Raw genomic sequence first — 26933 nt, forward strand, 5'->3', positions numbered from 1 at the left:
AGTCTTGGACAAGAGGTTTTGCATAGTACATGTATCAAGTAAAACTTGGGACAAGTTTACTAGAGGAAAACACGTGTCAGGTCTGTTTGAAAAATCAAGTTTTTCACAAGGAGAAATTATGAAGTCAAGCTCTGTATCATGTATGTGCTAAACCAGTTTTAGCCATCTTCCAGCCTCCATTTGTTTTCACCAAATAATAGGATGACAAAATAGAACCCATTGCTTGCTAAAACGACATCTGGTTCTGAAGTAGGTATTAGTAGTTAATGTATCTATGCTCTGAAGGCATCAGTATTGGTAGCAGACATTGACATCTTTAGAATGCCTCTTGCTGAATGAAAGTAGTGTAGTGTGGGGTTCAGATTACTTAGTATAAACTTTTTTCTTCCCCTACTTTAATGGATTCTTCAGTGGTATTTGTGTGAGGATGAAAATCAGAACTATAACTGGCTTATTGTATTCATGTTAAGGTAAAGTACTGTTTAAGTGGGAAAATAAAAGATGCATCGAAAAGTAGTATTGCATTGCAAAAAAACTAAAGATTAAAAAAAAAGTCAAATTATTACCTCTCTGAAGGCAGGAAGGAAACTTAATGAGGTTTATCTAATGGATAGCAGGCTGTATCCTAATGTGGAGTGTTAATTTTTGGAAGCATGAAAATAATCTTAATTTGCCCCTCCATAATGCTGGTGTAGGTTATATTATGGAAAAAGCATTAGGATTCTCTTGCTCAAAATAAAGCATACAGAATAGTAGTTAAATAGAAGTGATATCTAGAAATTTAGTTTTGATACCACCAGTTTAAAATCTAAACCGAATTACAGTGTTCAGATAATAGCCAAAGACATTTTAAATGCACTAATCTACCTGTATATTTTCATAGGAAGGATGAGAGTGTGAAGTTTCCTGAAGATTTTTCAGTTACTCTTCCTAATCTGCTTAAATTCATTTTACATTACTCAAGTCTACCTTCAGCTGCACCTGACTCAGAGCCCTGCACCAAAGAATGTCCACAGAAAGAGAGTGTGTTACAGCAAGAGCATATCTCCCACTTAAGGAGTGAGATTCAGAAATTGAGATCAGAAGTCAGTGCACTACACCAGGCTCAAGATCAGCTGGAAGCCCAACTTTCTGAAGCCAGAAGAGAAGAACATAAACTACAGCAGCAGAAGCATACACTGGAAAAGCAGCACAGTATTCTCCAGCTCCACAGTGAACAATTACAGGCACTATCTGAACAGAAGAACAGAGAATTAGAAGAAATGGCTGAGAAGCTTCAAGAATTAGCAGATGCATCAGAAAACCTCCTTACAGAGAATGCTTTACTAAAAGTCCTGCTAGCATCAATGGAGGGGAAGCTAGAGAACAAAGATGAAACCAAGAAATCCATTCAGTCAGAGGAGACTCTTTCCACCCACAATACTGGCCCAGTTCTAACTGCTATAGACAGATTACATGAAAGAGAAAGGCTTGATGTTTCCAATATTGATACCACAGTGATTGAGCATAAAGAAAACAGGACAGAATAATTATTTATGCTATGGGGGGGTTGGGGAAAAAAAAATCAGGAATGACACTGCATTGGGAAGGTATTTATGCAAATTTTATTTGTTGTAAATAAAATATTTTCCAATTGTCTAGAAAAATCAAACCAGAATTTCTGCAATACTTCAAACAATTTACCAGATCTTGAAACCTAAATGGAGATATGGAAAACACTTTCCACTTTGATTGCACTAATTTGATAGCCATTTTATTAATTTAACCTAGGTTAAAAACAGTAAATTCCCAGGGAAAGCAGAGTGAAGCATCTCCTACCAAAGGACCAATTTTTGCACTGGCTTCTTCCCATGTCTCCCAGAGGAAGTGTTCATTTAGGAACTTTGACAATATATACTTTTCTAAGAAACAGCTGAAGTTAGCCATCTTCACTGCATTTTGCCTTTGTTTACAGAATTGGCTGGAAATGATGAATTTGTTTATTTAGTAAACTTGAATGAAAAGTCAAATGGTTAAAATATTCTGTCATTCCTGTTGTAGGATTTCAGCAACTCTGCATACCACTTTTACATGTGCCACAATTAACCTACAATTGTCTTTGAATCGTAAGTTAGGGAACAGATTTTTATAGATGTTTCATTATGGGGAACAAAAGGCAGAATAATCTCATCCAACCTCCTTATGCATCCGACTAGTGTTCCTTCTGCCTGCTGTCCACCCCAAAAAACCCCACAAGTGGGGGAAGGAGAATAAAGTTTGGCATCCCAAACAAGCAAAGCCTTACTTATTGATTGCCCAGCATATGCAGTTAAGAATCCAGTGTGCATGTATAGGCCAGTGCCTCAAACCATGGGCTGAAAAATTAAAATTGGCATCTTTGGAGCCAGTTAGTATACAATACAGTGTTTGCCCCCTCCCTAGGCAGTTGTATTCCACACTGCACTTAGAGGAAGGAAGCGCTTGTCCATTAGTAGCAATGGATTTGCTTAGCCAAGCTGTGGCCTTTGCAGTGAAAGACACTTCATTTTCTAGCCTCAGTTTAATCAGTGCACACAGGAATAAGAATGCAACTCAGCAGCTTGTCCTGGAGGGAGCTAGCAATTTAGTTCATAAGTGAACTATCATTTGCTTGCAGACAAAGTCATTAAGGCCTAGCTAGCTAAGAATAAATAGTGTTATTCGCGATGTATCAGCCGTCATTCACACCAGTGTTTAGCAAAATAACTGTCCCCGTCGTCGTCCCCCCCCCCCCCCACAGATGGTGGTGGTTGACCTTTTGCATCATCTAGTACTTGTGCACACACACACACCCCTCTCTGCATCGCAGTTTGCTAGGGAGTTTAACTTAAACTAAAGGAATTCCTTAGCTACATATGAACTGGTAAAAGCTGGGTAGTTAGTGGAATATGCAGGCCTAAAAGTTAGGAAATCTAGAACATTTTAGCCATGGTTGAATAATTGTTCAGAACCTGTGGTACTGTTTACGGCCTATAATTTTTCACTCCCAGTACCTGTTATAGGTTTCTCTGTAGTACAGAGAAGGGAAAGGTTAGGAAATGAGGGGCCTTTTGTGTGAAGGTACTAAAGATTACACCAAAATATTTTTTTAAAAAACCCTATACCTACCCACAAACAAGCTTTTCCCTTCCCTCTTTCCAACACACCCAAAATTTAGTTAGCTGTTACAAGACAAATTTCAGTCTGACCTGTAAGTTAAGAATCCAAAACACCTTATCTACAAAATACATTAACTGTAGACAATTTGGTATCTAGACTAAAAACAGTTTGCACAATTGGCTGTTTAGCTTCATGTTTACATATGCCCCAACTACTAGGTACACATATAAACAGTGGTTATGGGGGAAAAAAGAGGAATAGTTACATTAATGCCAGTTCTAGTGAAAACACCACTTCTGTAATTAACATGCTTGCTAACAGGAGGGAAAGATCTGCTCTACTGCTATTTTTAACTCCACTGGAAACCTTCTGGACCATGCATGAAGTAGCCATCATTAGTTCCCAGATTGGAATCTGCTAAAACAGCAGTTTCCTTGCAGTAGCTACATGGCTAGGACAATCACAGTATTAGCTGCTAACAGCTTAATCTACCCTAAAGGAAGAGAGGTACAGTTCCTTCCTTATAACCCCTATCCTTTCTGCCTCAATTACCTTAATGAGATTATATATACCTGCATTCAGAGAGAGTGTTCTGAATCAGTCCCATAAGAGGTTTAAAACCAAAAAATAAAAAGCAACCATTCTGTCTTTATGGTTATGCACTCAGAACTTCATAGCAGAAACAGACTTTAACTGCAGATTTGGTTTTGAAGGTCTGGCATCCAATCTGTAATCATGTGGCTCAGATGTCCAAATGTGTGTTACTAAGAATAACTTCATACCACTTCCATATGCTGGATAACAAAAAGCCAGAACTCCTGGCAACCTATTTACAGTTCACAGTTTTAAGTAGTTCACATTACAGTAGCAGTTCCATCAAAACAGGCTCAGCTAAACATTCAAGTAACAAAAATGCTATTAGTCTTTTCATGCCAGCATATGCCTGCACGTCCATTGCCAGCAATGGACTTTATACCAGAGAAGTCACCTCTTAGCACTAAGGAGTTAAAATACAGGATTGATGGATAGTATAGTTTCTCAGTGCATGCAGTGGCAAACCAATAAAACCATAACTTTGAAATCTTATCTCAAGGTGTTTTAAGAGAGAGCAGTATGTATGTCCAATTTCTTCACAGTATCAGTTCTGCTGATTACAGACATCTTAAGTGTAGTCCAGATACACATCTGTGCTGCTCAAAGTTAGCTGTGAATTTCTGTGCCATTAGGAGTCAGCTTTGCTTTTCTCTCTACACAAGGTCCTTTAGCAGAATACTGCACCAAAAGGAAAGGCTCTTTGGTTTCTCCTTCTCCCACAATGCTCTCTTCATCTTCAGACTGGCTGATCCTTTGCAGACGCAGGTAACACCAGCAGCCCAGTATCAAGGCACCAAGAGCAGCAATAGCAATCAGAATGACTATTACAGTCACCACTCCAGTGGTGGGGCTATGATCCATAATAGACATGGTCAGTATTTCAGGTCAATTCTCCGATCTTAAAAGTGGTTCTTCAGTCCTTGCTATCAGTTTTGAGATGTCTGAGGCGGCATCTTGGAACTCCTGAAATACAGAAATAAGATGAGTAATGCAATTGTACATGGATATTACAGTTTTGCCTTATTCAGTAGCTTTAGTGTTACGTGGCTGGTGCTACAGATTCTGGCAACCCACCCTCTTGCTGATCTGTACATAAGTTTGCCATTTTTTTGTTTTTGCTCATTTGTTTGCCTGGGGAAAAAAATATTAGCCCTCTTTCATATAAAGCCTTTCAATTTGCATGGTCATATATTAGAAGTGTTAAAACTTTTTATTCAATATGATTTTGCCTTCGCTTAAACGCACAGGTTACGTGTGGTACATTTCCTACTGAACCAAAGTCCTGAATGACTCAGATGATCCTGAATGCTTATGAATCAATGTTGAAAGCACAAGATGAGGTATTAGTCAGTGTCTGGTACGGATCACTAAATCACAAGAGTGAACAGGAGGATGACTGCCTCCTTATGCACCTTTCTACAATGAGAATGGAAAAAAGACTGATCATAGAGGACGTCAATGTGACGGACATATTCATACTTCCAGTACTGAAACATCCTTGGAATTTCTAAACATTATAGATAATTTCTGAACTCAAAGATTTGCAGCCAACATGGGGGGGGGGATTCTATATTACACCTTGTTGGAACTGAGAGGAACTGATCACCCAACTAAAAATGAATGGTCATTTCCTGTACTTCTACACTACATTTAAAAAAAAAACCCACGCACCCTCTGGATGGAGTCTCAGAGCCAGAGTCTATTGACTGGTTTACAGGGCTTGGGCTGCAGGGCTAAGAAGAGCAGTGCAGACATTCTCAGAACCCTGCCTCCAGCATGAGCTCTACTCTCCTTCACATGGGTTTCAGAGCCCAGGCTCCAGTTAGCGCCCAAAACATCTGCACTGCAATTTTGAGCCCTGAGCCATGTATAGCCAAATAATGAAAAAGCACAAGTCACTGATTCAGATCTAGATTGCTTACACCAAGTCTACCCAGCATACACTATGCATTTTAATATGGCTACATGTAAATGTGCACATCTGGGAGAATGTAGGCCATATTTACAGGATGGGGGACTCTATCCTGGGATGTAGTGCCTCTGAAAAAGATTTGGACATTGTGGATAACTATGAGCTCCCCCTGTGATGCTGTGGCCAAAAGATCTAAAGCAATCATAGGATGTATAAACAGAGGAATCTTAAGTAGAATTAATGAGGTTATTTTACGGATATGACAGCTGCTGGAATATTGTGTCCAGTTCTGGTGTCCACAATTCAAGAAGAACGTGGATAAATTAGAGAGGATTTAGAGAATGATTAAGGGTTAGAAAACATGCCTTATAGTGAGACTCAAGGTGCTCAATCTATTTAGCTAAACAGAGAGATGGTTAAGGGGTGATTTGATTACAGTCTTAAATGCCTGTATGAGGGACAAATATTTAATAATGGGCTCTTCAATCTAGCAGAGAAACCTATACAACATGATTAGGACCGTACCAAATTCACAGCCGTGAAAAACGTGTCACAGACTGTGAAATCTGGTCTTATGTGCTTTTACCCTATACTAGACAGATTTCACAGGAGAGACCAGCATTTCTCAAATTTGGGGTCTTGAACCAAAAGGGAGTTGCAGGGGGGTCACAGCATTGCCCACCCTTACTTCTGTGCTGCCTTCAGAGCAGGGTACCCAGAGAGCTGTAGCTGTTGGCTGGGAGCCCAGCTTTGAAGGCAACACAGCAGCAGCATAGAAGGAAGGATGAAATACCACACCATGCCACCCTTACTTCTGCGCTGCTGCCTTCAGAGCTCGGCTGCCAGAGAGTGGCGGCTGCTGACTGAGGGCCCAGCTCTGCAAGCAGGAGCACAGAAATAAGGGTGGCATGGTTTGGTATTTCACCCTTACTTCTCCACCGCTGCTGGCGGTGGCTCTGCATTCAGAGCTGGGCTCCCGGCCAGCAGCCGCCGCTCTCCAGCTGCTCAACTCTGAAGGCAGCGCTGCCGCCCGCACCTGCACAGAAGTTAGGGTAGCAGTACTGCAACCCCCATTACAATGACCTTGTGACCCCCCCCACCCAAACGCCTTTTTGCGGCAGGACCCCTCAGATTACAACACTCTGAAATTTCAGATTTAAATAGGTGAAATCATGAAATTTACAATTTTTAAAATCCTATGACTGTTAAATTGGTAGGGTCCTAAATACGATTCAATGGCTGGAGGTTGAAGCTAGATATTCAGATGGGAAATTTGGTAAAGTTTTTAAATGGTGAGTGATTCGCCATTGGAACAATTTACACTGGGTTGTGGTGGCTTCTCTTATCACTGGCCATTTTTAAAATCAAGCTTGGATGCATTTCTAAAAGATCTTCTGCTGGAATTATTTTGGGGGAAGTCCTGTGACCTGTGCTATACAGATGGTCAGCATGGATGATCACAATGATCCCTACTGGCCTTGTACTCTAAGTGTTGGTTACAGTGAGTTCCTGAATGGATTTTATCTGACCTGAAGAGATGATAGCCAACACATATTCTCCAATCAGACACTCAAGCCTAGTCATCTCTAGAGCCTGCCCATGGCAGTAAGTAGTTCTAGTTAGGGAAGGGAACATTACAATTTATATTTAATCAAACAACTTTAGTGGTTGCAGAGTTTTGCCTTAGTTCAAGTCGAAGCCCATTCTGCCCGCTGGCGAACAATCATACCAGAGCCATCCCCAGATCGGAGGAAATTCTTTCCTGTACTACTAATGGACGCCTATACATTCTAGTATTATGGGGTTTATAAGATACCGTATGCACATGCCAACTTCAATCATGTAAGTTCTCAGCAGTTTCATAATCAGGTGCTAATTTCATAGTCTCATTAAAACATTTAAGTGCAAGTATAGATATACTTCCAAACCAGTTCAGGACGAAACCCTGTGCAAGTAGAACCAAAATTGCACTTTGAAGCGTGGAACAGAAACAAGGTGATGATGTCAGCACAAGCCATGCCCCACCTACTAATGCAAAGCTGGGGGGAGGGGAAGAAGGGTGAAAGATGTAGGTTATGTTAATATGTTCCTCTAAGACAAATAAATCAGGAAGACAGTGGCAGTTTAATAAATTAAGCATGAAACATTGAATTTAATAATAATAGCTCTTAGGTGAAGGTCACAATTAACCTGTAAATAGGGAAGGATTAGACTGCAGTGCTTTCCACCACCCCTCCCCATTTTTAGAAAGTGCTGTAAAACTGAAAGATCATGTGACCTGAATTGTGGTACAGAAACTAATCTAGATTATTTTCTATGCTATGATTATCTTAATGTGTACAGCCATGTTTAGCAATATTCTTGGAACACCAATAAAGAACTCCCACCAGCTAACACAAATATTAAAAGCTGGAAGATACCCTAAAACTTGTAAGCATTTGAAAGAAGTTTTGTCAAGTCAGAAAAGTAATAGCTGCTGTAACAGTAGTTGGCAGAAAGCCAGCAAGTGTGACACTGGTGCATGACAGCATCACTGGCCATCTACAGCTTGGTTAGGTGAGAAGGAGGAGAATACTGCTCTCCAGCTGCTAAATAAGTTGTCCTACTTGTCAAGTTACTTCATTCCTTCCATCCACTGTGCCCCACTGCAGTACCCAGGGCCGTCCTTACCCATACGCAAAGCACGCAGCTCCGTAGGGCACCAGGAAATTTGGGGCACCAAATTTCCTGGTGCCCTGTGCAGCTGCGTGCTGCTCCAGCCCCTGCTTTCCCCGCCCCCACTCCCCTGAAGATTGCAGCCAAGCCTGACTATGCACTCCCAGCGTGGTAAGTGGAGTGACCCGGCCCCAGCCTGCTCTGCTCCGCTCCCTGGGCTCCCAGTCATGCCACGCTACCAGCGAGTGCTGGGGGGTGGTTCCCCCCACCCTCCAAGTCTGGGAGCCAGGGGAGCAGAGCAGCCTGGGGTCCCAGGCCTCTGCGATAGGGAAGCGCAGGAGTGGGGTGGGCTGGTTCCAGGCCTCCACAGAGGGGCTGTGTGGGGCCCCAAGCCTCCGTGGGAGTGGGGATGCTGACCACTTCCTGTGGGAAGTGGAGTGACCTGGCCCCAGCCTGCTCTGCTCCCCTGGCTCCCAGGCTTGGGGGGGAGGGGGGAACTGCCCCCCAGCACTTGCCAGCAGCGCAGCTGGGAGCCAGGGGAGCAGAGCAGGCTGGGGCCGGTCACTCCACTTCCAGCAGGAAGTGGCCAGCCCCCCCATGGAGGCCTGGGGGCTGTGTAGGGCATCAAAATAGCTAGGGATGGCCCTGGCAGTACAATCAGAAGGTTAATGTTCACCTCTGCCGCAACTGGTAAAGTCAGGAAGCCTACACACGGGAGCAACTCCTGGCTTCCACTCCACTAGCTGAGCTTCGAGAGGAGAGCCTGACTTGTCACCATTTAGTAAAGTTACTGTGATCAGGCAATAGCTGCCGTTGTTTGCTTTGTGAACTTGCTCAATGCAGTGGATTAAAACAAATAAAACACCCACTGTGACCCATGAACCTAATTATCTACAACAAAATAATACAACTGCTTTGGCCACGCAGTCATTTATTACTGACATTCAACACCTGTTTGCTTAAGTCGTGACAACAAATGCAGTTTTACTTGTATTTTTAGGAAAAGACAGCTGCCGATGCTGGCTTTGAGCGAAGTGAGACTTTCCTCCTGGTTATTCTGGCAGGAATGGAAGAGGGTCATTACTTCAAGCTTCCCTCCCTCCTCACTCTAGAAGAGCAAAATTTAAAAAAAAAAAAAAAAAAGTTAAAGGAAGCTGAAAATGAAACTGAAGAGGCAGCAGTGTGCAAAAAAGGAGGGGAGGGATGAAAGGTGGGCTACAGTTTTTGTGGGTATTACTCTCAAACTTACCCAGACTAATCAGCAGTAGCAAGCAGAAAAACCCCTATCCCCCCTTAAGTCAGGACTCCTTATTTAAGAGGATGCTCTTTCACAAAAATCTTTAAAGCAAGTTTCCACTCATTTTACTGTGCTGTACCATAGGTCTTTTGCCCCCAGCTGATGGTTAATATTTCTTTAGACTTCTCACCCTCTGCTGCTGTCAGAGCAGAAGAAAACATCAAGGACTCATGAACCTAGAGGCAAGGCTGAGGCCTACCAGGTTCATGACTCTGCGCCTCAGCTGGACGCAAGCCTCCTAACCTGGGCGGACAGATTTAACACTCACTCTACTCAACTACGGGACTCGGCTGCTGCAGGAAGCTACTTGCTTGGGCTCAGCAATGAACTGCAAGCTGTAGCTGATGGTAGGAGGAAAGTGAGATGCTAACATTTGCACGGTCAATGGAAAGCATCAAGGGCTGAGATGGTCAGGAAAACAAGTCTCTCCCCTCCACCAGAGGAAGCTAGTCTTTGGACTAGCTCTCCCCATCATGTTGCTCATACGCACGTCAGGAGGAGTCATTGCCCAGAGTCCATCCTCTAGCCACCCTTTAGACAAGCATGGATACACACACCCAGGACAACCACTGTTCGCTATCTTGTTACTTGTGCAGCTGCACTCAGAGAGAAAAAAAAAAAAGCCATTAAATATACAAGTGACATTGGGTTCCATGTCTCAATTGCCACGTCAAATGTACTTTATTTACAAATAAAAACAGCTTGTTTTTAAGTACAAGCCCTGCAAATTAGATCTGGGGTTAAAGCCAAAATGGGTTCTTTTCTGAAGCACAGTCACCAATAGTACAAATTCTTCAGGCCTAATTCTGCTCTCAGGCACTGCTGTGCAACCCAACAGCCTTTGGTTACATTTTGTACAAACCCAGCATATTTACTAAATTCCAGTTGCAAGTCCACAGTTCAGCTAATGATACACAAAAAGAAATAGCATAGTCAGTGTAGCTATTTTTTGTTTGTACACAATGTAAAATAAGGACACCTGCAATTTCCCTTCTGATAACTATGATCTACCTTTCTGATAGTGTAGTCTTATAATGAAGATCTAATATCTAAGCCAGTTTTGAGGTAAGGTGATTGGAAGGGGCCTATATGTCAGATCAAATTCATTGACTGCTAAAACTGTACATCTACCCAGAGCACCAGATGGCTGTATTTTTTAACTAAATTGCAGTTAAGACTAAATGGCCTGATCCTACAGGCTGACCCACTCAGGACAACACTTACATCCATACAGATCAGCTTCTAGGACTGTGGCCTAAGCTTCTATTTGTGATAATTCTCCCCTGTTTAAAACGGATATTGTTCTTCCCTTTTGTCTAGGGAAGGAGACATTTCTGTCAAGATTCAAAGCAGGGGATGGGTGGTCTCTTGCCATCCCATTCCTTAGGGGAACCTGAATGTATAGCTGGACTGAGAACTGTTTCTCACCTCTCCAAGGGTGCAGGAGTTTCTTTCTCCAATGACTAGCTCCTTCATGTGGTGTGTGCACATGGGATATGGATGGGATGTGAAAGAAAGAAAAAATAGTCACTCTTTCTAAAAACAAAATCAGAAAACCTCTACAGTGCTCTCAATTCTTCCCAGAAAATAATTTCTTTACCCTTTTATAAGAGGTTACTTGAGTGGTGCAGCTATGCTACAACTCAAGTGAAGTTGGAAGGGAAAGATTAGCATCTTCCACTAGAAGATTCTTTTCCTCTGCTTCCCCATTTTTCTTCTCTTATATACACAGGGACCAGGTATAACCACCCTGAGAGGGACTTAAGCTGGCAGCTATTTTCTAGCTACCAGTGGACATCAGAAAGAACCTTGTTAACCCACCTGTGTCTAATCAGGAGTCTCAGCTGCAGCAATTCCCACTCAGCATGGTGGTTCTGAAATACATAAAACCTTGTGGCAGACCCCAAGTTAGGGGAGAATAAGAAGTTTTAAGGAAGACTGACAGTAGGCTATGAAGAGACTACAACACTTGCAGGTAACTGAGAAACTTTACACTTTTTTGGTTTAGATTTTCCTCCTCTTTTACTGATAAACCTTTTTACCAAGGGAGTTAATCTAGCACCTTTACCCTGTGAGACAGATGCATAAATATATCCTGCAATAATGGGCAGCACAAACAGGTTCTTAAAATGGAACTTCACTCCCTGGCAGAAGTGATAGTTAAGTTTAGCTATTCTTAGTCTCTTTCCTAGTCAAAATACAACCCAGCCCTCCCACTTGTCTGAATGATTGTGCCCCCAAAAACCTTTGAGGAAACAGTTCTGCTGTAGGTGTTCTATGCACTCAGACTAAATAGTGAATGTGAGAGTATGGTCAGAAGACAGTGACTGTAGCATGAGGGGTATTATTGAAACAGATCATTCCTCAGGTCAATGCTGATGTTTACATTTAAGATAAAACAGTAATCCTTTAAATTGATTAAAATAACCTCTTATTAGTTTGCCTTAGATACACTAACAAAGAACCAAAATGGGCAGAGCATCACAGGTGAACAGCAGAAGTCGCATCTGAGGCAGGCTGCATGTGAATGAACTGTTAGCTTGTTATTTCCATAAATTATTTCGGACAATTTATATAGCAAGGAAGCATAGTCTAGATGTTTCAGCAACCATCATGGAAACAGGCTTTTTTTTTTTAATAAAACCCACAAGAGCCTAACTGGTAACTAAAGGAATTTATATACTATTTAGAGAATGCTAGCTGGATAATGTAGACTATGGTATATGCTGAAGTCTGATGGCCCCTAATATCTCATTACAGGATAGGGGTAGCTTTCATTGAGGTCCAAGGATGTTACTTGTCTTTTTGTGGCAGCAGGATTAGGCTCTTGTAATTTAAGGAGGTATGGAAGTGTGGGTTTTTTTGTTTGAGGCATATACTTGGTTTCTTAACTCAAGAATTCAGGTCTGGTCTATCCTGGAAGTCTCTCTAGAGAAACAGTTAAAACATGAGGTCCCAGGGAGGAGGGTGGCTATTCAGATTTCTTCTCTAGGATGAAGCAACAAACTTGTATTTGGGGTCCTTAAAGAGCACAAATGCATCAGCAAACAGACAAGCCAGGCTTGTGCCCCTTGGCTGGTCACTCAAAGCTTTACAGCAAACTGACTGGTGCTGTGGGACTTCTGCCTCAGACATGGCAGCTTAACTTCTCTGCAAGGAGTGAGTCATGCCAAAAACAAACAACCAAGCTAAGAAAAAGGCTTAGGAGCCTACCAAGAGCCATTTGAAGTATAACTTCTAGTAGTGTAGTCTACTGGAATTGTACTAAGCTTCCTCATGGTTTCTTAAGTATCCCAAATATCAAGTCACAATATGACTTTAAATATAATGGAAAAAATGACTGGCAGTAGCATGGTGTTTGTGAAACTTAATCTGAGATAGTGTGTGACCCTGATGGGTCCAGTCACCCTGTGACACCTTCACTATAAGGACCAATAGAACCAGCCATACCTTTGCTGTAATTAATTAGCTGTTTCCCAGCCTGAGGGGGTAGGCTAGCTTCATGGTGACCTGGGCCTTATAAAATGACACCACCTTGAGGGCTGTGATTGGGAAGGGACTGAGCCAAGGTCTGCATGAGGCTTAATACCCCACAGGAGCCAGCCTGGCAGCCCAGTGCTTTATATACAGGAGCAGGGAACGCAGCCCAGAAGGGGCTCAGAACAGTACCTCACAGAACCCAGCCTGGGCACTGAATGCTCCATCCCAGAACCATAAAGACTCTCAAAGGAAGCCCAAAGAGGTACAGGGAACAGGGCCAAGAGGGCAAGCTGAAGAGCAGAAGAACCATTTTGGTTTAGAGCTTTTAATTGGATTTTTGCCACCTCAGAATGGGTTAAGATGATCACTTCTCCAGTGGTGTGTGGAAAGTTGAGGTGGTCAACCTCAGAGTGCCAGGCCAGCAGAGGGCACTGCAGGGTGGCATGACAAGTCAGATAGCTGGCTGTTTAATGCCATCAGCAAGCTAGGAGTTCTGAATACTAGATTCAATTGTATTTGTTTGAAGGCAGAACAGATTTCCCATTTGGTTAATAAGTGGACATGGACCTATGGCACAAGGCTCCCTTATACTCTTACTAGTAAGTCAAGTCATGAGTTTAGGGATCTGAACCTGGGCCTAAGAAGTGTTCCAGGATTGAGTGGGGTCTTAGGACAAGTTGGGTGCAGGGGTCTGCCCACACACATCCTGAGGCCCACTGCAGAAGTGGGATCTGAAAGGACCGCACCAATGCTTTAATTATTGCTTTTAGGAAAGAATACCTCAACATTTCTGCAGTATTCTGAGTTGGCTCTGGAATAAGAAATCTGCTTCTTAGGTCTCTTGTAGCATGGAAAACAACTTCAAGTTGCTCTGCATATTATCAGTGGCCAAAGCTAAGTATCTATCTTTTAAGAGGCAGTGCTTAACAAGTTATAAGCTACAGATGGACTGTAAAACAGCTTGCAGACAAAGTGCTACCTCATCATTGCCTTGAAGAGGGTATCGTTAATGTAGATCAGTGGTTCTCAAAATTTTGTACTGGTGACCCCTTTCACATAGCAAAACTGAGTCTGACCCCCCTCCTATAAATTAAAAACACTTTATAATATATTTAGCATTATAAATGCTGGAGGCAAAGTGGGTTTTGGCAACTCATCCCTTCCCAAGTAGGCTGTGGGACTCTGGGACAGGGACAGTCTTCCAATGTGTTTGTACAGCACTTAATCCACATCTGACTCGGGCTTTGGATGCTAGTGCAATATGAAGAAAATGGAGTCTAGAGTACAAACCAGAGAGGCAGAACAGTGCTACTAACATCTGTATTTGGAATGACTTTGCTATGGGAAGCCATGCTCCGAGATCACAAGAAAAGTTATGGGGACTGGCCTATCAAGTGCCAAGAAAACTTTGTCGTCCTTTTTTAAAAAGGACACCCCTGAGAAAGTCCATCACCTACCTGACAAGGGCTGTGGCTTAACTAGTCCCTGCAACTATTCTCCTCATTTAGCATTTTTAAAGTTTTCATGGTACAATGCTACAGCTAAACTAGGGTGTAAGCTCTGGCATAAAGCCCAAGGTGAGTAAATTGAAGCCAGGAAGTCAAAACTGGGTGGTTTTCAGAATGCACTGAAGATGACTATTTTAAGCTTTTAAAAAATAACCTCTAGTCCAAGCCCATTCACACACAGCCTATGACTTTCAGAAGCACTGCATGCAGGCCAGGAGCATATCCAGCTCAAATCTCTTCAGCAAAGCCTCACTTTGGTAGGTCTCTAGCTTGTGCAATAGTATGATAGCATTCCGTTCTGGAAAAGGGGACTGAACCACATTTATTAACACTACACCACAGACTAAGGTCCAAATTCTGCTCACTTCAACCACATGAATCAAGCAGACATCAACCAGAAAATGGCAAGATTTGGCCTCACACTGGTCTTGAAATAGTTTAAGTATTCTCTCAAAGTAGCTTTCAAGTCCTTTAACACCTTAAAACCGTGAATGCTAGCAATTCAGCTGCTTGGTGGAACAGAGCAGACCAACCTTATGTAGAATAACTTTAATGCAATAAACTTGAGGTAGGATTGCAGATAGATTTGGATAGATACTTAAGTAGGCATGAGCTTTTTTTATGTAGCTTGTCACAGGCAAACCTATATGCAGGAACTACATTTGTAATTCTGAAAACCATATACACTCAAATGCTACATATAGCTTACCCAATTCCCTCTTCTGCATTTTATGCCACTCATTGGTGAGCCTGTTCTCTGATTCATGCTGTAGGCATATCTGCTGCCTTATTCTGACCATTCCAATTAACAGTCTGCCAGTACGAGTGACTTTTATAGAATCTAGCTTGGTAACCTTGAACTGACTTTTACTGCCACGCTACGCTGCACCACACCATTGGACACTTAACTTGCCAAACCCTTAAGTCTTTTGTCACTATTTTATCTTTTTGATTTAAGTGAACTGATATTATTTAAGGCAGACTGCCATAAAAAGAGGGCCAACTTTGTATGGCTTTGTCACATGCCACAACTATTATCCTAGTTTTGAATTTGTAGTTATTACAAGAAGCACTGTAATGTAGTAACTTAGTTGACAAGTGCCCAGCACACTTGTATTCTGTAAATGTAAGTTAATACTAACATGAGCTCCCAACAAAGAGGTTCTAGGTCTCATGCCAGTATCTCTGAAGGGTTCTTCCCTTTCAGATTCCACCTCTTATGTTTCTCAGCCATGCAATTCCATTCCCACTCTGCACCAGCAGTCAACTGAATTAATCTAGCTCTTTAGAGAATGTTTTGTATGGGGCCTCTGAAGTATTGTCTTAGTGCAGGACCCATTACCTCTTCCCTGACCTTCTCCATAAGATACTAGTGAGTTGCCTTCCTTAACAACCCAAATTCCTAGTGGCTTGGGCTTTTACTTTAAGTAGCCCACAACTGGTTCCAAAGAGACTAGTTCATTCTTAGGGTTTCTTGGCGTCTGGATGAAAAATGTGCTGGAACATTCAGCACACTTATAGCAAGAAAATGCTGATTTAGCTAATTGCTTCATAAGATAAATTCTAGCAGTTCCAAAGAACACTGACTTTTTTTCCACAGTAATATTCAATGGAAGGGAAGATTTAAATTCAAGTATCAGTTATTTACTCCAAATACTTATCAACACCTTAACTCCAAAGTGAGACAGACTTTGGATATGCTAGACCAGAGGTAGGCAAACTATGGCTCGTGGGCCAGATCCAGCCTGTGAGCCATTTTAAGCCAACCCCGCTCCAGCCAGGGTGCCGGGTTGCAGGGCACCACACAGCTCAGCCCCACTCTGCTGCTCCAACCAGAGTGCCGGGTCGGGCCACACCATGCAGCTCCCAGAAGCAGCTGCATGGCCCTGCTCCAAGGCTTGGGCGCTGCCCCACATGAAGGGGCATGCCACTGTTTCCAGGAGCCGCTTGAGGTAAGCGCTGCTCACAGCCTGCACCTGAGCCTCTTCCCATGCCCCAACCCCTGCCCTGATTCCCCCTCCTGTTCTCCAAACACCTCAATCCCAGCCTGGAGCACCCTCCTGCACCCCCAACCTCTCATCCTCAGCCCCACCCCAGAGGCTGCACCCCCAACCAGAGCCCTCACCCCCCCCCCACATGCCCCAATTTAGTGAGCATTCATGGCCCGCAATAAAATTTCTATTCCCCGATGTGGCCCTCAGGCCACAAAGTTTGCCCACCCTTGTGGTAGACAGATTAGATTTTTTTGTACAAAGTCTTTTAAAATTTAACATCTTTTACATGGGGGGGGAGTGGTTGGAAGAGAGGGGAAAGTGATACAAAAGGAGAACAGTATGTCATCCAAGGAGAGGGAGAACACAAGGTTCACTTTTCTTATTCACTCTGCAGTGTAGCTATACCCTAAAGCAGGAGGTGTAACTGCAGCTCATGTAGGCACATACCTGAGGTGCTAGCTTTGATCTAGCTAAGTTAAACATCTAAGTAGATCAAAGCTAACCAGTGTATAGCATTGTGGCTGTGGCAGCAGCTTGAGCTAGCCTCCTGAGTACAACTCTACCTGGGACCCTGCGTATAAATGCAAACGGCTAGCCGGTTGCACAGCTAAACTGCTATGGTTACCTGAGCATTGATCTAGCTGCAGCAAAGCTAGCTAGCTCAGATATATGCCTATATGAGCTGCAATCATAGCTCCTGACACTAGTATAGGCATTCTTAGTCATGACAAATAGACTGGGCCTTCCTTACTAGAGAAGTCAGAAGACCTGGGGAGGTCTGAACAATCTGTGTAAGTATTTCTATGGATTCTGTTAATCAGAGTGATCAGAATGATATTTAGATACAAGTCTGCTTTCAGGAGTAACCTGGGTTGTCTACACACTATAGTAATAGCAGTCGCAGTCCTAGTGGGGATGTACACAGTAAAATTTTTAAAAAGACAAAGTGCACTGTTCCAGATTATTGGCATTTAGCTACATAATTTGTAATATTTCAAGTTAGTCCCCAATGCACCCTGGCTCAAGACGTAGCATGCTTAAGACCAGGGGTAATCAATTTTGTCAAGGTCCAAATTTCTTGGTCAAGATGTAGTCAAGGTCCAGACTCCAGAGAAAATACAAAAAATAAAGATTTCATGGTCCACTCAAAAGCATCTGGATTTGGCCCATGGTTTGCCTATTAATTACCACTGGTTAAGACGCTTAACTTTAAAACCACCAGCCACTGGCCATCTTATTCTTGAGGCAATATCATGATCTCACACCCAAGTCTCCATCCAAGCTGACACATGTACGATATTCACTCTCTATCAAAAATTAAGTAGAGACCCACTAATATTTAAATTTCAAGTGGACACACAAAGGCTTTTTAGTCTCAAAGTTTCAGTTCTGAACATTCTGCTCCAAGAAGTTTCTCTTTGCTATCTGCAAGTGATAGCTGTTGTGAGGTTACTGATTAACCTCCCTATTCAAAGCTGTTCCAAAGACCTCAGAAGTCCTTGTTTTATTTTTGTAGTGGCCAGGCAGTGTATGAGATGCTACTAGATTAAAAAAAAATTTGCTAGATGTCAGCTTTTAGAAAACCCAGTCTGTTTGAACACCACAGATTCTACACAGCACATATCCCTGATTATTGTAATTAAGGGAAAGGTGTGGAGAGGCAAGCAAAAAGGAGAAACCAGTCTAACTTGATAAAGATGAATAGAAACAGATGATGTATTTAGAGACTAGGCTTCCTTGTCAAGGAAAAATACTATACTTCTGAACATTCTGCTGTTAAACAGAATTAACTGTTAGTACTAAAGTATGCACGTATATCGGGGCTGTAAAAACTTCTAATAAAAGTTAAATGTGTATAGCACTACACTACAGTTCTCACTAAAGAAAAATGGCTGAGATTTCAGTAAGTGCCTATTTTTAATTGCTATACTTTCCATAGCAGAATTGTAGTTGAAGAACTTGGAAAAAGGCTTATGCCTCCTAAATACAGCTACTTTGGTATTTTAACGTCTGGTTTGGCCATTAACCAAGTTAATGGAACTCTGAGATTAAATCCAATATTTAAGGTAACTGCAAACTAACTACTCCAAGCTTTTGAGAGTGAGTTTTAGAATGGGGAGCTTTCTTTAATGGGAGCAAGGAGAAGGCAAACTAAGGCCTTGGCTACACTTGCAAGTTTCAGCACAATAAAGCAGCCCCGGGCACCCTAGCTCACTCCCCATCCACACTGGCAAGGCACGGAGAGCGCTCTGACTCCACGGCTACAGCGCCGCTGGTACTCCACCTCAGCAAGACTATTAATGCTTGTTGCATAGTGGCTGAAATGCCCAGGTGTCAGTGTGAACAAGGTGTTGCACTACTGCACTGTGATCGGCCTCTGGAAACATCCTGTAAGTGGCTACTCTTCTCCTTGTTGTGACAGTGGGCACAGGAATGCAGAAATGCCCTTTCAAAGCTCTGTTTCGGAGAAAAAGCAAACATTTACTGTTCTCTATGAGAGAGAAAGAGGGGTGTGTGGGTAAGGGGGGGTCTGAGCTTACAAGACAGCATGCTGACACACAGCACCCCAAAAGCCCCCTCTCCCTCCCCCACATACATACAACACACTCCACCCCAGCCCCATTTGAAAAGCACATTGCAGTCACATTGGGAGTTGCTGCCCATAATGCACCACTCCCAATGGCGCTGCAAATGTGGCCACGCCAGTGTGCTGTCAGCATGGACAGACTGCAGCACTTTCCCCAATGTGCTCTACAAAGGTGGGTTTAACTCCCAGCGCTCTATAGCTGCAAGTGTAGCCATGCCCTAAAAAGCATACTCTGTACGTTCTGTTTTTCTTGGCAGTCATATTTACTGCAAGTGGCCCATAGTTCATTCTAAATGCAATGTGAATTTGCAACCCCATTCAAGACTCAACACCAGTACAAGTGATGTGTAGTGAAGAAGCCAGAAAAAGACCAAGGGGAAAATCCATTAGGGGTCCAAGTGTATCATTTGGACACCAATACGTACTGGTGTCCAAACTTCATTTGCTGCATTTTACAGAAATGAAGAATTCATTTCTATCATGCATCCACTAAAGGCAAGTACTTATTTCTGTGCCAATACCAGCCATAATTAGAGACTGTTACACTACTCTTGGTGGCCAGAATATTTACTCCAGAAGAAATTCTATGCCAAAATTTAAAACTCTGCACACTTCTAAAATTCTGAATATTTTGTCAATAAAATGTGGAGGCTCCAGCATGGCAGTGGGGAGCACAGGACACTGGGTGCAAGGAGGTGGGAAACCACCCTGCACCCCGACTCCTCCCCTCCCCGCCCCCCCATCAGCGATTACCCTGACACATCACACATTCCAAGAGCCAGCCTGGCCCTGCCCCTCAGATCTAGGCACACCAAGACAGTGAGCAAAAAAAGACACTCTCACACATGCCCAGTCCTTGCCCCTGGACCCAGGTGTGGGGCAATCTGGGTGCAGGTGCCTCAGTGAAGGGCCCTGGTACAGGGGGATCTGGATGCCCAGGGGGTTCATTGGGGTTCCAGGTATGGGGGATGGGACTCTGAGGGGGTCCAAGTGAAGGTAATTGGGGCTCAGTAGGGCAGTCTGGGTGTGGGGGGGCTAAGTGGGGGTCCAGCTGCAGCAGGTTGGGGCTCAGTGGAGTGGGGGTTGGTGTGGGGGGGCTTGTCAGGGTGGTATGGAATAAGGCTAGTCAGGATGGGGGTCTGAGTTCAGGAGGCTTAGCAGGGTACGGTCTGGGTACAAGGGTGGGGTGCAGCTGCAAGAGGGACTGAGGGGGATGACATGAGTAAGCAGCTCACCATACAGTGACCTCTCTTCTCCCCCCCTTCCCCCATGGCTGAGGAGCAATGGGGCAGGAAGTAGGGGTGAAGTGGGGTTCCTGTACCTGGGGGAGGTGCCTGGGGGTGGGTCTTGAAGGAGAAGAGGAAGTCCTGTTCTTCCCCTGCCCCCAGTCCAGACAGGACTAGCAGCTAAATCTGGTGTAGGGTAGGAGCCACCAGCAGGGCTGGCTCTAGGTTTTTTGCTGCCCCAAGCCAAAAACTTACTGCCCCAAGTTCTGAGAAGGCAACTTCCCAAGCCAAAAAAAAGCCACCCCTGGAATTGTGCCGCCCCAAGCACACACTTGCTTTGCTGGTACCTAGAGCTGGTCCTGGCCACCAGCCAGCTCTCCGGGTGCCAGAAATGATGTTCCCACACTGCTCAGGAGGGATGCATGACTGCTCTTGCGGCTTCCCTGTCAGAAGTCCTTTCTCCACAGGGGAACAAAAATCTGTGGGGGCATGAATTCTGCATGCACAAAGTAGTGCAGAATTCCCCCAAGAGTAAATATAGTGTTCAAACTGAAAATAATCCTCACTTGTCTGGACTTAGTGCTACCTTCATATGATAGTTTAACTTACAATCACTTGGACAGAAGTGCAAGTTAAATAAATTGACAGATTACCATTACATATACTTTCACTCACAAGCTGGGTTCATTTTGTTACTCCTTTAATGCAGATATTCTGAAGGGCAACTTTCTGCCAGGAAGTAAGTTAGTTGTCTGTTCCGTTTCTCCCCCATCCCCCCCTCCAACTAAGCTTTTCACCATCTGTTTCCTGTTGGATAATCTTCAAAAGGAAACTAGTTTAGCTGTCAAATAGCAGGTTAAAAACTTAGTTAATAAAGCTTAAACTTGGCATACCTGAATTGATATTCCTACTCCACACACTTTTCATGTCTATCATATAGCAATGGAACTGCATGCAGATATCTAGTATCCATTTTGAGTGTCTTAGACAAAGTTACAATTGGACCAGATTTTATATTTCTGTGATCAATGGACAAAAGGTAGGCAAATGGAGGCCAGAGTGGTTCTCAAGTGACTGTGTTTTCCATGTTACTAGCCTCATTTAATCATATTTAAGATGTTACTAGATTACACACTGTTAGGGGGGAATTTGCATGAGATACTAACGGCCTGCTCCCTCTGACCTCTGTAGTAAACTTTCTATTTACTTCAGGGGCAGCAGGAGCCCAATTTTTAGCCAAAGTCAATACACAAGGCATTTATTTAAACACAAATTGTTGCAGAAGTTTTGATGCATAGGGATATCTGTCTGGTGTCCATCTCACCTTATTGTGGAGCTCCAATAAGAGGCATACTAAAATTACAATGACCCAGTACACTAATTGTAGAAAGCACAAAAAATACCTGTGTTCAACTTTGTCCTTTTTAATATGTATTGTTAGTCCAGCCTTGATGTATTAGGTTTGCTAAACTAATAAAAGGTACAAATTCCAATTGCATGTTTCAGTGGAATACTGATTTCCGCCCCCCCCCCCCCCCGCCCCAAGCCAGATACTCCACATCTAAGGGTATGCCTACACTACCACTGTAGTGGTGACTTACTATAGTGACAGAAGGGATCCCCGCTCTCCATTTTTAGTAATTCACCACCTTGAGACACTGGCTAGCTCAACAGAAGAATTCTTCCATCAAACTAACTGCACCTACAGTGGGGGGGGGCTAGGCAGACCTAAGGATGTCACACAGGGTGTGATTTTTTTTTTTTTTTCCACATCCCTGAGCAATGTAGCTAAGTCTACCTAAGTTTTTAGGGGTAGACCAGGCCCTACTTGGCACCAAGCCCTTTATTCCAAAAGAACAGCTTTGACAAGGTGTTTCATTGTGAACCACCCTCCCATCCCCCTTTTTAAAAAAAGCTTTGAAATCTCTATATAGTTTTGCCAAACAAAGGCTAGATACCCTCACTTACATCTATCTCTAATATTAAGTCATTTAAGAGAACGCATTATTAGCTGTTTATCTAAGAGCTCCATAGATTTCAGCAGTTGAAAATGTTTAGACTCTGTAAGCTACCAAAAATGAAGTGCACTGACAGGTAGTAACTGAATAACCCTGATCCATGCAGTTTGTTGCAGCAGTAGAAGACTGGAGAAGTCCCTGATCAATCTAAGCACCACCTCTTGGAGCAGTGATTTACCTACACCAACCAAAGCCCTTCCTCCTTTCTGGCATAGGTAGTGTCTTCACTAAAGCACAACAGCAGTGCATTGGGCAGAAGTCCTCTGCCAGTGTTTTCCTGCACTATTCAGGGTTGCACTGTGTTTTATGCACAATCTCTAGAGACTAATATTTTGCCCTTAGCTTTTCTGTCTCGTGTGTGTGCATGCATGCACACACAGATAGTTACATAACTATGTCTGCACACACGGAGATGGTCCTTGGTATAGAAAGGGCAAAACCTGGTCTGTCCTTTTGTATAACCTGCTTGCAGGTTACAGAGGAGTCTGCAGTATGAAGTAGACTGGCAGTTACTAGCTGCATATAATTCTCCACTGACTATATTCAAAAGCTGTATACAGTTTGTCTACAGACAGGTCTGCACCTACATGGCTGCCAGGAAAGAAAATATGCTAGGCAGTACAGCACATACTGTGCAGATATAGACTCTTTTGAACGTGTAGTCCTACTGACCATTACATTGACAGTACGAACAGCTATGATGTGCAGACAAGTTAGTTTAATATCAAGACAGTCCAATGAAGTTATAACCAGAACACAAGTTTTTTCCAGGTGATGTGGAAGGGGGGTTACTCCAGAAAGTACTGCTATATACAGGTAACAGGTTTTTTTTAAAGCTGTAACCCACAATGCACAGGCAAGAAGATGATGCAGAATGGCAACTGTAGTTTTAATATGCCTTTTAAGATTTCATACTTCACACCCCATGGTGTGGAGGAGGTCGTGAAATAAGAAATCTCCTCTGCCTCTTGAATTTTGCAGCGTTTTTAAGGATGTAACCTTTCTTCTACAACCTGGAAAGCAAAGATGCTACTTTTGTCAGGCAGCAATGTGCACTGGTTACAGATCACATCCACAAGGTGAGACTGGGGGGAAGGTTCGGAAGCGGGGCGGAGCTGGGGGCACATGGAGAAAAACGTGATGTAGCCAGACAGCGCAGGGAGACAGATCTGTGCCAGCCCTTATCTCTGAAAGCCAGTGATTCCGTCACCCCGAGTATTTGCACAAGAGGAGCCCGTGACCCAGGAGAGGCATCTGAATCACACGGTGCGGGTGGTTGCAAGGCGACCTGTACAGATGATGCAAAGCATTGCAGAACAGGGTATTCTGCTACGTGATGTGCACTGTTACTGAGGGGCTCAAGGCACGAACCAGCGCCGGGCGCTAAAGCTGCAATCCCGGTTAACTCCCCGCGTCTTGCGAGTGGATGAGGGGGCTCCAGCTCTCTCCTCCCCGAGGAAGGGGCGGGATGAGCTTTGCGGCTAGCAAACGCCAGACACGATCCCGAATCCGCGAGGGACGCTACAAGGCCGCCCCCCCCCCCTTTTTGTTTGTAGGTTGCGCTCGGAGCGGATATCCCCGCCCCCCGGGAACCGGAGAAGGGCGCGGGGGGTGCAGGGGAGATCCGGGCAGCTGAGCTCGCTGCAGACACAAAGAGCAGCTATAATGCAGCCGCCTGTGCGGGGCTTTCCCTACCACAGCTCCCCGAGTGGCTCTCTTGCCCTCCCCAACAGGCGTCGTCTCTTCTCCCCCGCCCTCCCCCCCAATCTCGAGGCACTAGCGTGGGAGGGGGCTGCCCTGCACCCAGACAGAGACGGGAGCAGAAATGGCTGCACCTACTAAAGGCTTTAGCGAGGAATACAGCGTCGTCGTCCCTGCCTGCCCTCCCCCGCGGCGCTTGGGACAAAGCGACCGGCCCCCAGCGCGCACAGACCCGGCCCCGGGCCACAGGGGGCGCGGGGAGAAGCAAGCCGCTTTCGCTGGCTGCATGCAGAGGAGCGACCCGCGTTGGGGCGAGCAGACAGGCGGCCCGCCGCCTACCAGGCGCCCGGCTGCAGGCAAAGGAGCGGCCCGCTCCTGCCGCCGCCGCCTTGCCGGCACTCACCCTGGCTCACGGGCGCTCCCCGCTGCACTCCGTGCCAGGCACCCGGCGCGGGCGGCTGGCTGCCCCGGTGCACACGGAGCGCGGCCGGCCACGCACCATCCCGAGCGAAGCCACCAGACGCGACCCGGGCAGCGACGGCTCGTTACCCTGCAGCTCCGCCTTATATAGGGGCAGGGGCGGCGCGGGGCGGCGGCCAATCGGCGCGCGGTGCCCGGGCCCTGGCTAGCAACAGCTGACGGGGGCGGAGTGGGGCGGGGGGCTCGGTGACAGCGGCGAATGGAAGGGATCCAACCGCCCGAGACACGCCGGGAGGGGTGGGACAGCGACCGGGACAGGGCGAGGGCCCTCCCCCCGCACCAACCGGGCCGCCCTCGATCGATCCCCTCCCCTCCCCTCGAGCGAACCCCCCCCCCCCCGCACCAGCCGACCCCCTCCCTCCGCGCCAGCCTGACCACTCCCCCGCCTTCGAGCGGGACCCCTCCGCACCAGCCCGACCCCGCCCCTCGAGCGAACCCCCCCCCCCCGCACCAGCCGACCCCCTCCCTCCGCGCCAGCCTGACGACTCCCCCGCCTTCGAGCGGGACCCCTCCGCACCAGCCCGACCCCGCCCCTCGAGCGAACCCCCCCCCCCCCCGCACCAGCCGACCCCCCCCCTTCGCGCCAGCCTGACCACTCCTCCGCCTTCGAGCGAGACCCCTCGGTACCAGCCCGACTCCGCCCCTCGAGCGAACCCCCCCGCACCAGCCGACCCCCCCCGCACCAGCCTGACCACTCCCCCGCCTTCGAGCGGGACCCCTCCGCACCAGGCCGAACCCCCCACACCAGCCGACCCTCTCCCTCCGCGCCAGCCTGACCACTCCCCCGCCTTCGAGCGAGACCCCTCCGTACCAGCCCGACCCCGCCCCTCGAGCGAACCCCTCCGCGCCACCCTGGCCACTCCCCGACCTTCGAGCGAGACCCCTCCGCGCCAGCCCGGCCCCTCCCTCCGCCTTCCAGCGAGCCCCCGCGCCAGCTGAACCCCTTCTCCCTCCCCTCCGCGCGAGCCCGGCCCCTCCCCCACAGCCCTTGAGCGAGGTACCCCAGCACCAGCTCGGACCTCCGATGCTTCAAGCGAGCCGCCCCCCTCAGGAGCCCTCCCTTTCCCCCTGGAGTCTGCGAGGACCCTCCCTCCCACCTTCTCTTCCCTGCTGGTGGTGCCTTCCGTGAATGGGTGGGTCCTGCTTCCCAGCGCCACCTGGACCCTGGTGCTGGAGCAGGTGAGGGCCCGGCTGCTGGCAGAACAAGGACAGGGCGCGGGGCCCATCCAAGGCACACTCACTCCAACCCACTTTTAAGAAATGTAGGGTGTGGGGAAGAGGCCTGCCCCCCCCCCCCCAATGCCCATGGGTTCCAGAGTTGTCAGGCTTTCCAGGGAGATTGGGTCGGAGGTTTTGCCTGCAGTAGCCGGTAGTCCAGGTTTAGCATTTACATGCCTTGTTCACCACTCACCAGGGCCTCTGCACAGATGCCACTTTCAGGTGTTCTTAGTGTTCTCCTCTGTTAGCAGAGCCGATAATCTACCCAGCCCTCCATCCCCGACCACCTCAGATCTTGCCACATAGTGTAAGGGCATGCCAGGCATAGGCGTGGGAACTAGAGGTGTGGGGTGTGCTGCAGGACCTCCAGGTTTTACATGGGGCTCTGCTCCCGGCCCTGCATGTGGGGGTCCCAGCCCCACGCCTGGGGCTCTGCTTCTGGCACCCAACGCAGGGTCCCAGCTACCGGTTCAGAGCCCAGGGCTCCCGTCCTGGCCCTGCGTGCAGGGTTCTGGCCCCATGCCTGGGGCTCTGCTTCTGGCCTTGCACATGGGATCCTAGCTGCTGGCCCCTCACCTAGGGCTTGGTTCCCCTCCTGGCCCCATACTCAGGGTCCTGGCTTCCTTCACACCTGCATCTCTACTCCTGGTCCCACACATGGAGTCCTGGCTGCCACTCCACACCTGGGGCTCTGTTCCCGACCCCACATGCAGGGTCCCAGCCCCACACCCAGTGCTCCACTCCCAGCCCCACATGCAGGGTCCTGGCTGCTGGCCCCATGCCCACCCCCAGCTTCGGCCTCCTTACCTCTGTCCAGGTCCCCCGCCCCGTCCCATGGACATGGCCCTGCTCCCATCCCCAGCTCGGGGGAGACAGGGCTGAGGGGGCTGGCTTTCAGCACCCCCACTAGTAAAAGTGTTCCAGCACCACTGATGCTGGAGATCTGTCACAGCAGCCTGAGACTGGCAAAATACAGGGGCATGCAGAAAAATCCCTTCTTCAACCCTGCATGATCACACTGCTGCAAGAACCCCAACAGGTTTGGCATTCATCATCATTCTGGATAAGTATACAAGCTTGAGAATGGGTATCTAACCTACATATTGCAGAATAGATTCAATCACATATGCATAGAAAGCAGGACAA

The 26933-nt window shown here is 46.3% G+C and overlaps 2 protein-coding genes across 6 annotated transcripts in view; one reads left to right on the top strand and one right to left on the bottom strand.

Moving 5' to 3' along the window:
- TXNDC11 (thioredoxin domain containing 11) overlaps nucleotides 1-3755 on the top strand; it is a 102846-nt gene extending 99091 nt beyond the window's left edge. For both annotated transcript variants that reach the window (XM_084640673.1, XM_084640674.1), the window contains one exon: nucleotides 884-3755. In XM_084640673.1, coding sequence (XP_084496799.1) covers nucleotides 884-1529 — 646 coding nt within the window. In that variant the 3' untranslated portion in view covers nucleotides 1530-3755. The remainder of the gene's footprint in view (nucleotides 1-883) is intronic.
- On the bottom strand, nucleotides 2775-25184 carry SNN (stannin). 4 transcript variants are annotated; one of them, XM_084640676.1, is made up of 5 exons: nucleotides 24493-24651; nucleotides 11397-11449; nucleotides 11004-11045; nucleotides 9267-9386; nucleotides 2775-4674 (listed from the first exon to the last, which is right to left on the bottom strand). In XM_084640676.1, exon 5 carries the CDS (start codon nucleotides 4579-4581, stop codon nucleotides 4318-4320), a length of 264 nt encoding a protein of 87 aa, XP_084496802.1. In that variant the 5' UTR covers nucleotides 4582-4674; nucleotides 9267-9386; nucleotides 11004-11045; nucleotides 11397-11449; nucleotides 24493-24651; the 3' UTR covers nucleotides 2775-4317. The 4 variants fall into 4 exon arrangements, with proteins under 4 accessions (XP_084496802.1, XP_084496803.1, XP_084496804.1 ...); XM_084640677.1 differs by lacking the exon at nucleotides 9267-9386; XM_084640678.1 differs by lacking the exons at nucleotides 9267-9386; nucleotides 11004-11045; nucleotides 11397-11449; nucleotides 24493-24651 and adding an exon at nucleotides 25163-25184.
- Between the last annotated feature and the right edge of the window lie 1749 nt (nucleotides 25185-26933).

This window comes from Lepidochelys olivacea (genome assembly GCF_965140295.1).
Source record: "Lepidochelys olivacea isolate rLepOli2 genome assembly, chromosome: 10".
NCBI classification, from domain to species: Eukaryota; Metazoa; Chordata; order Testudines; family Cheloniidae; genus Lepidochelys; species Lepidochelys olivacea.

What these genes read in the sequence shown, in the direction of transcription:
- SNN (XM_084640678.1), bottom strand. Translation starts at nt 4,581, where the DNA reads ATGTCTATTATGGATCATAGCCCCACCACTGGAGTGGTGACTGTAATA.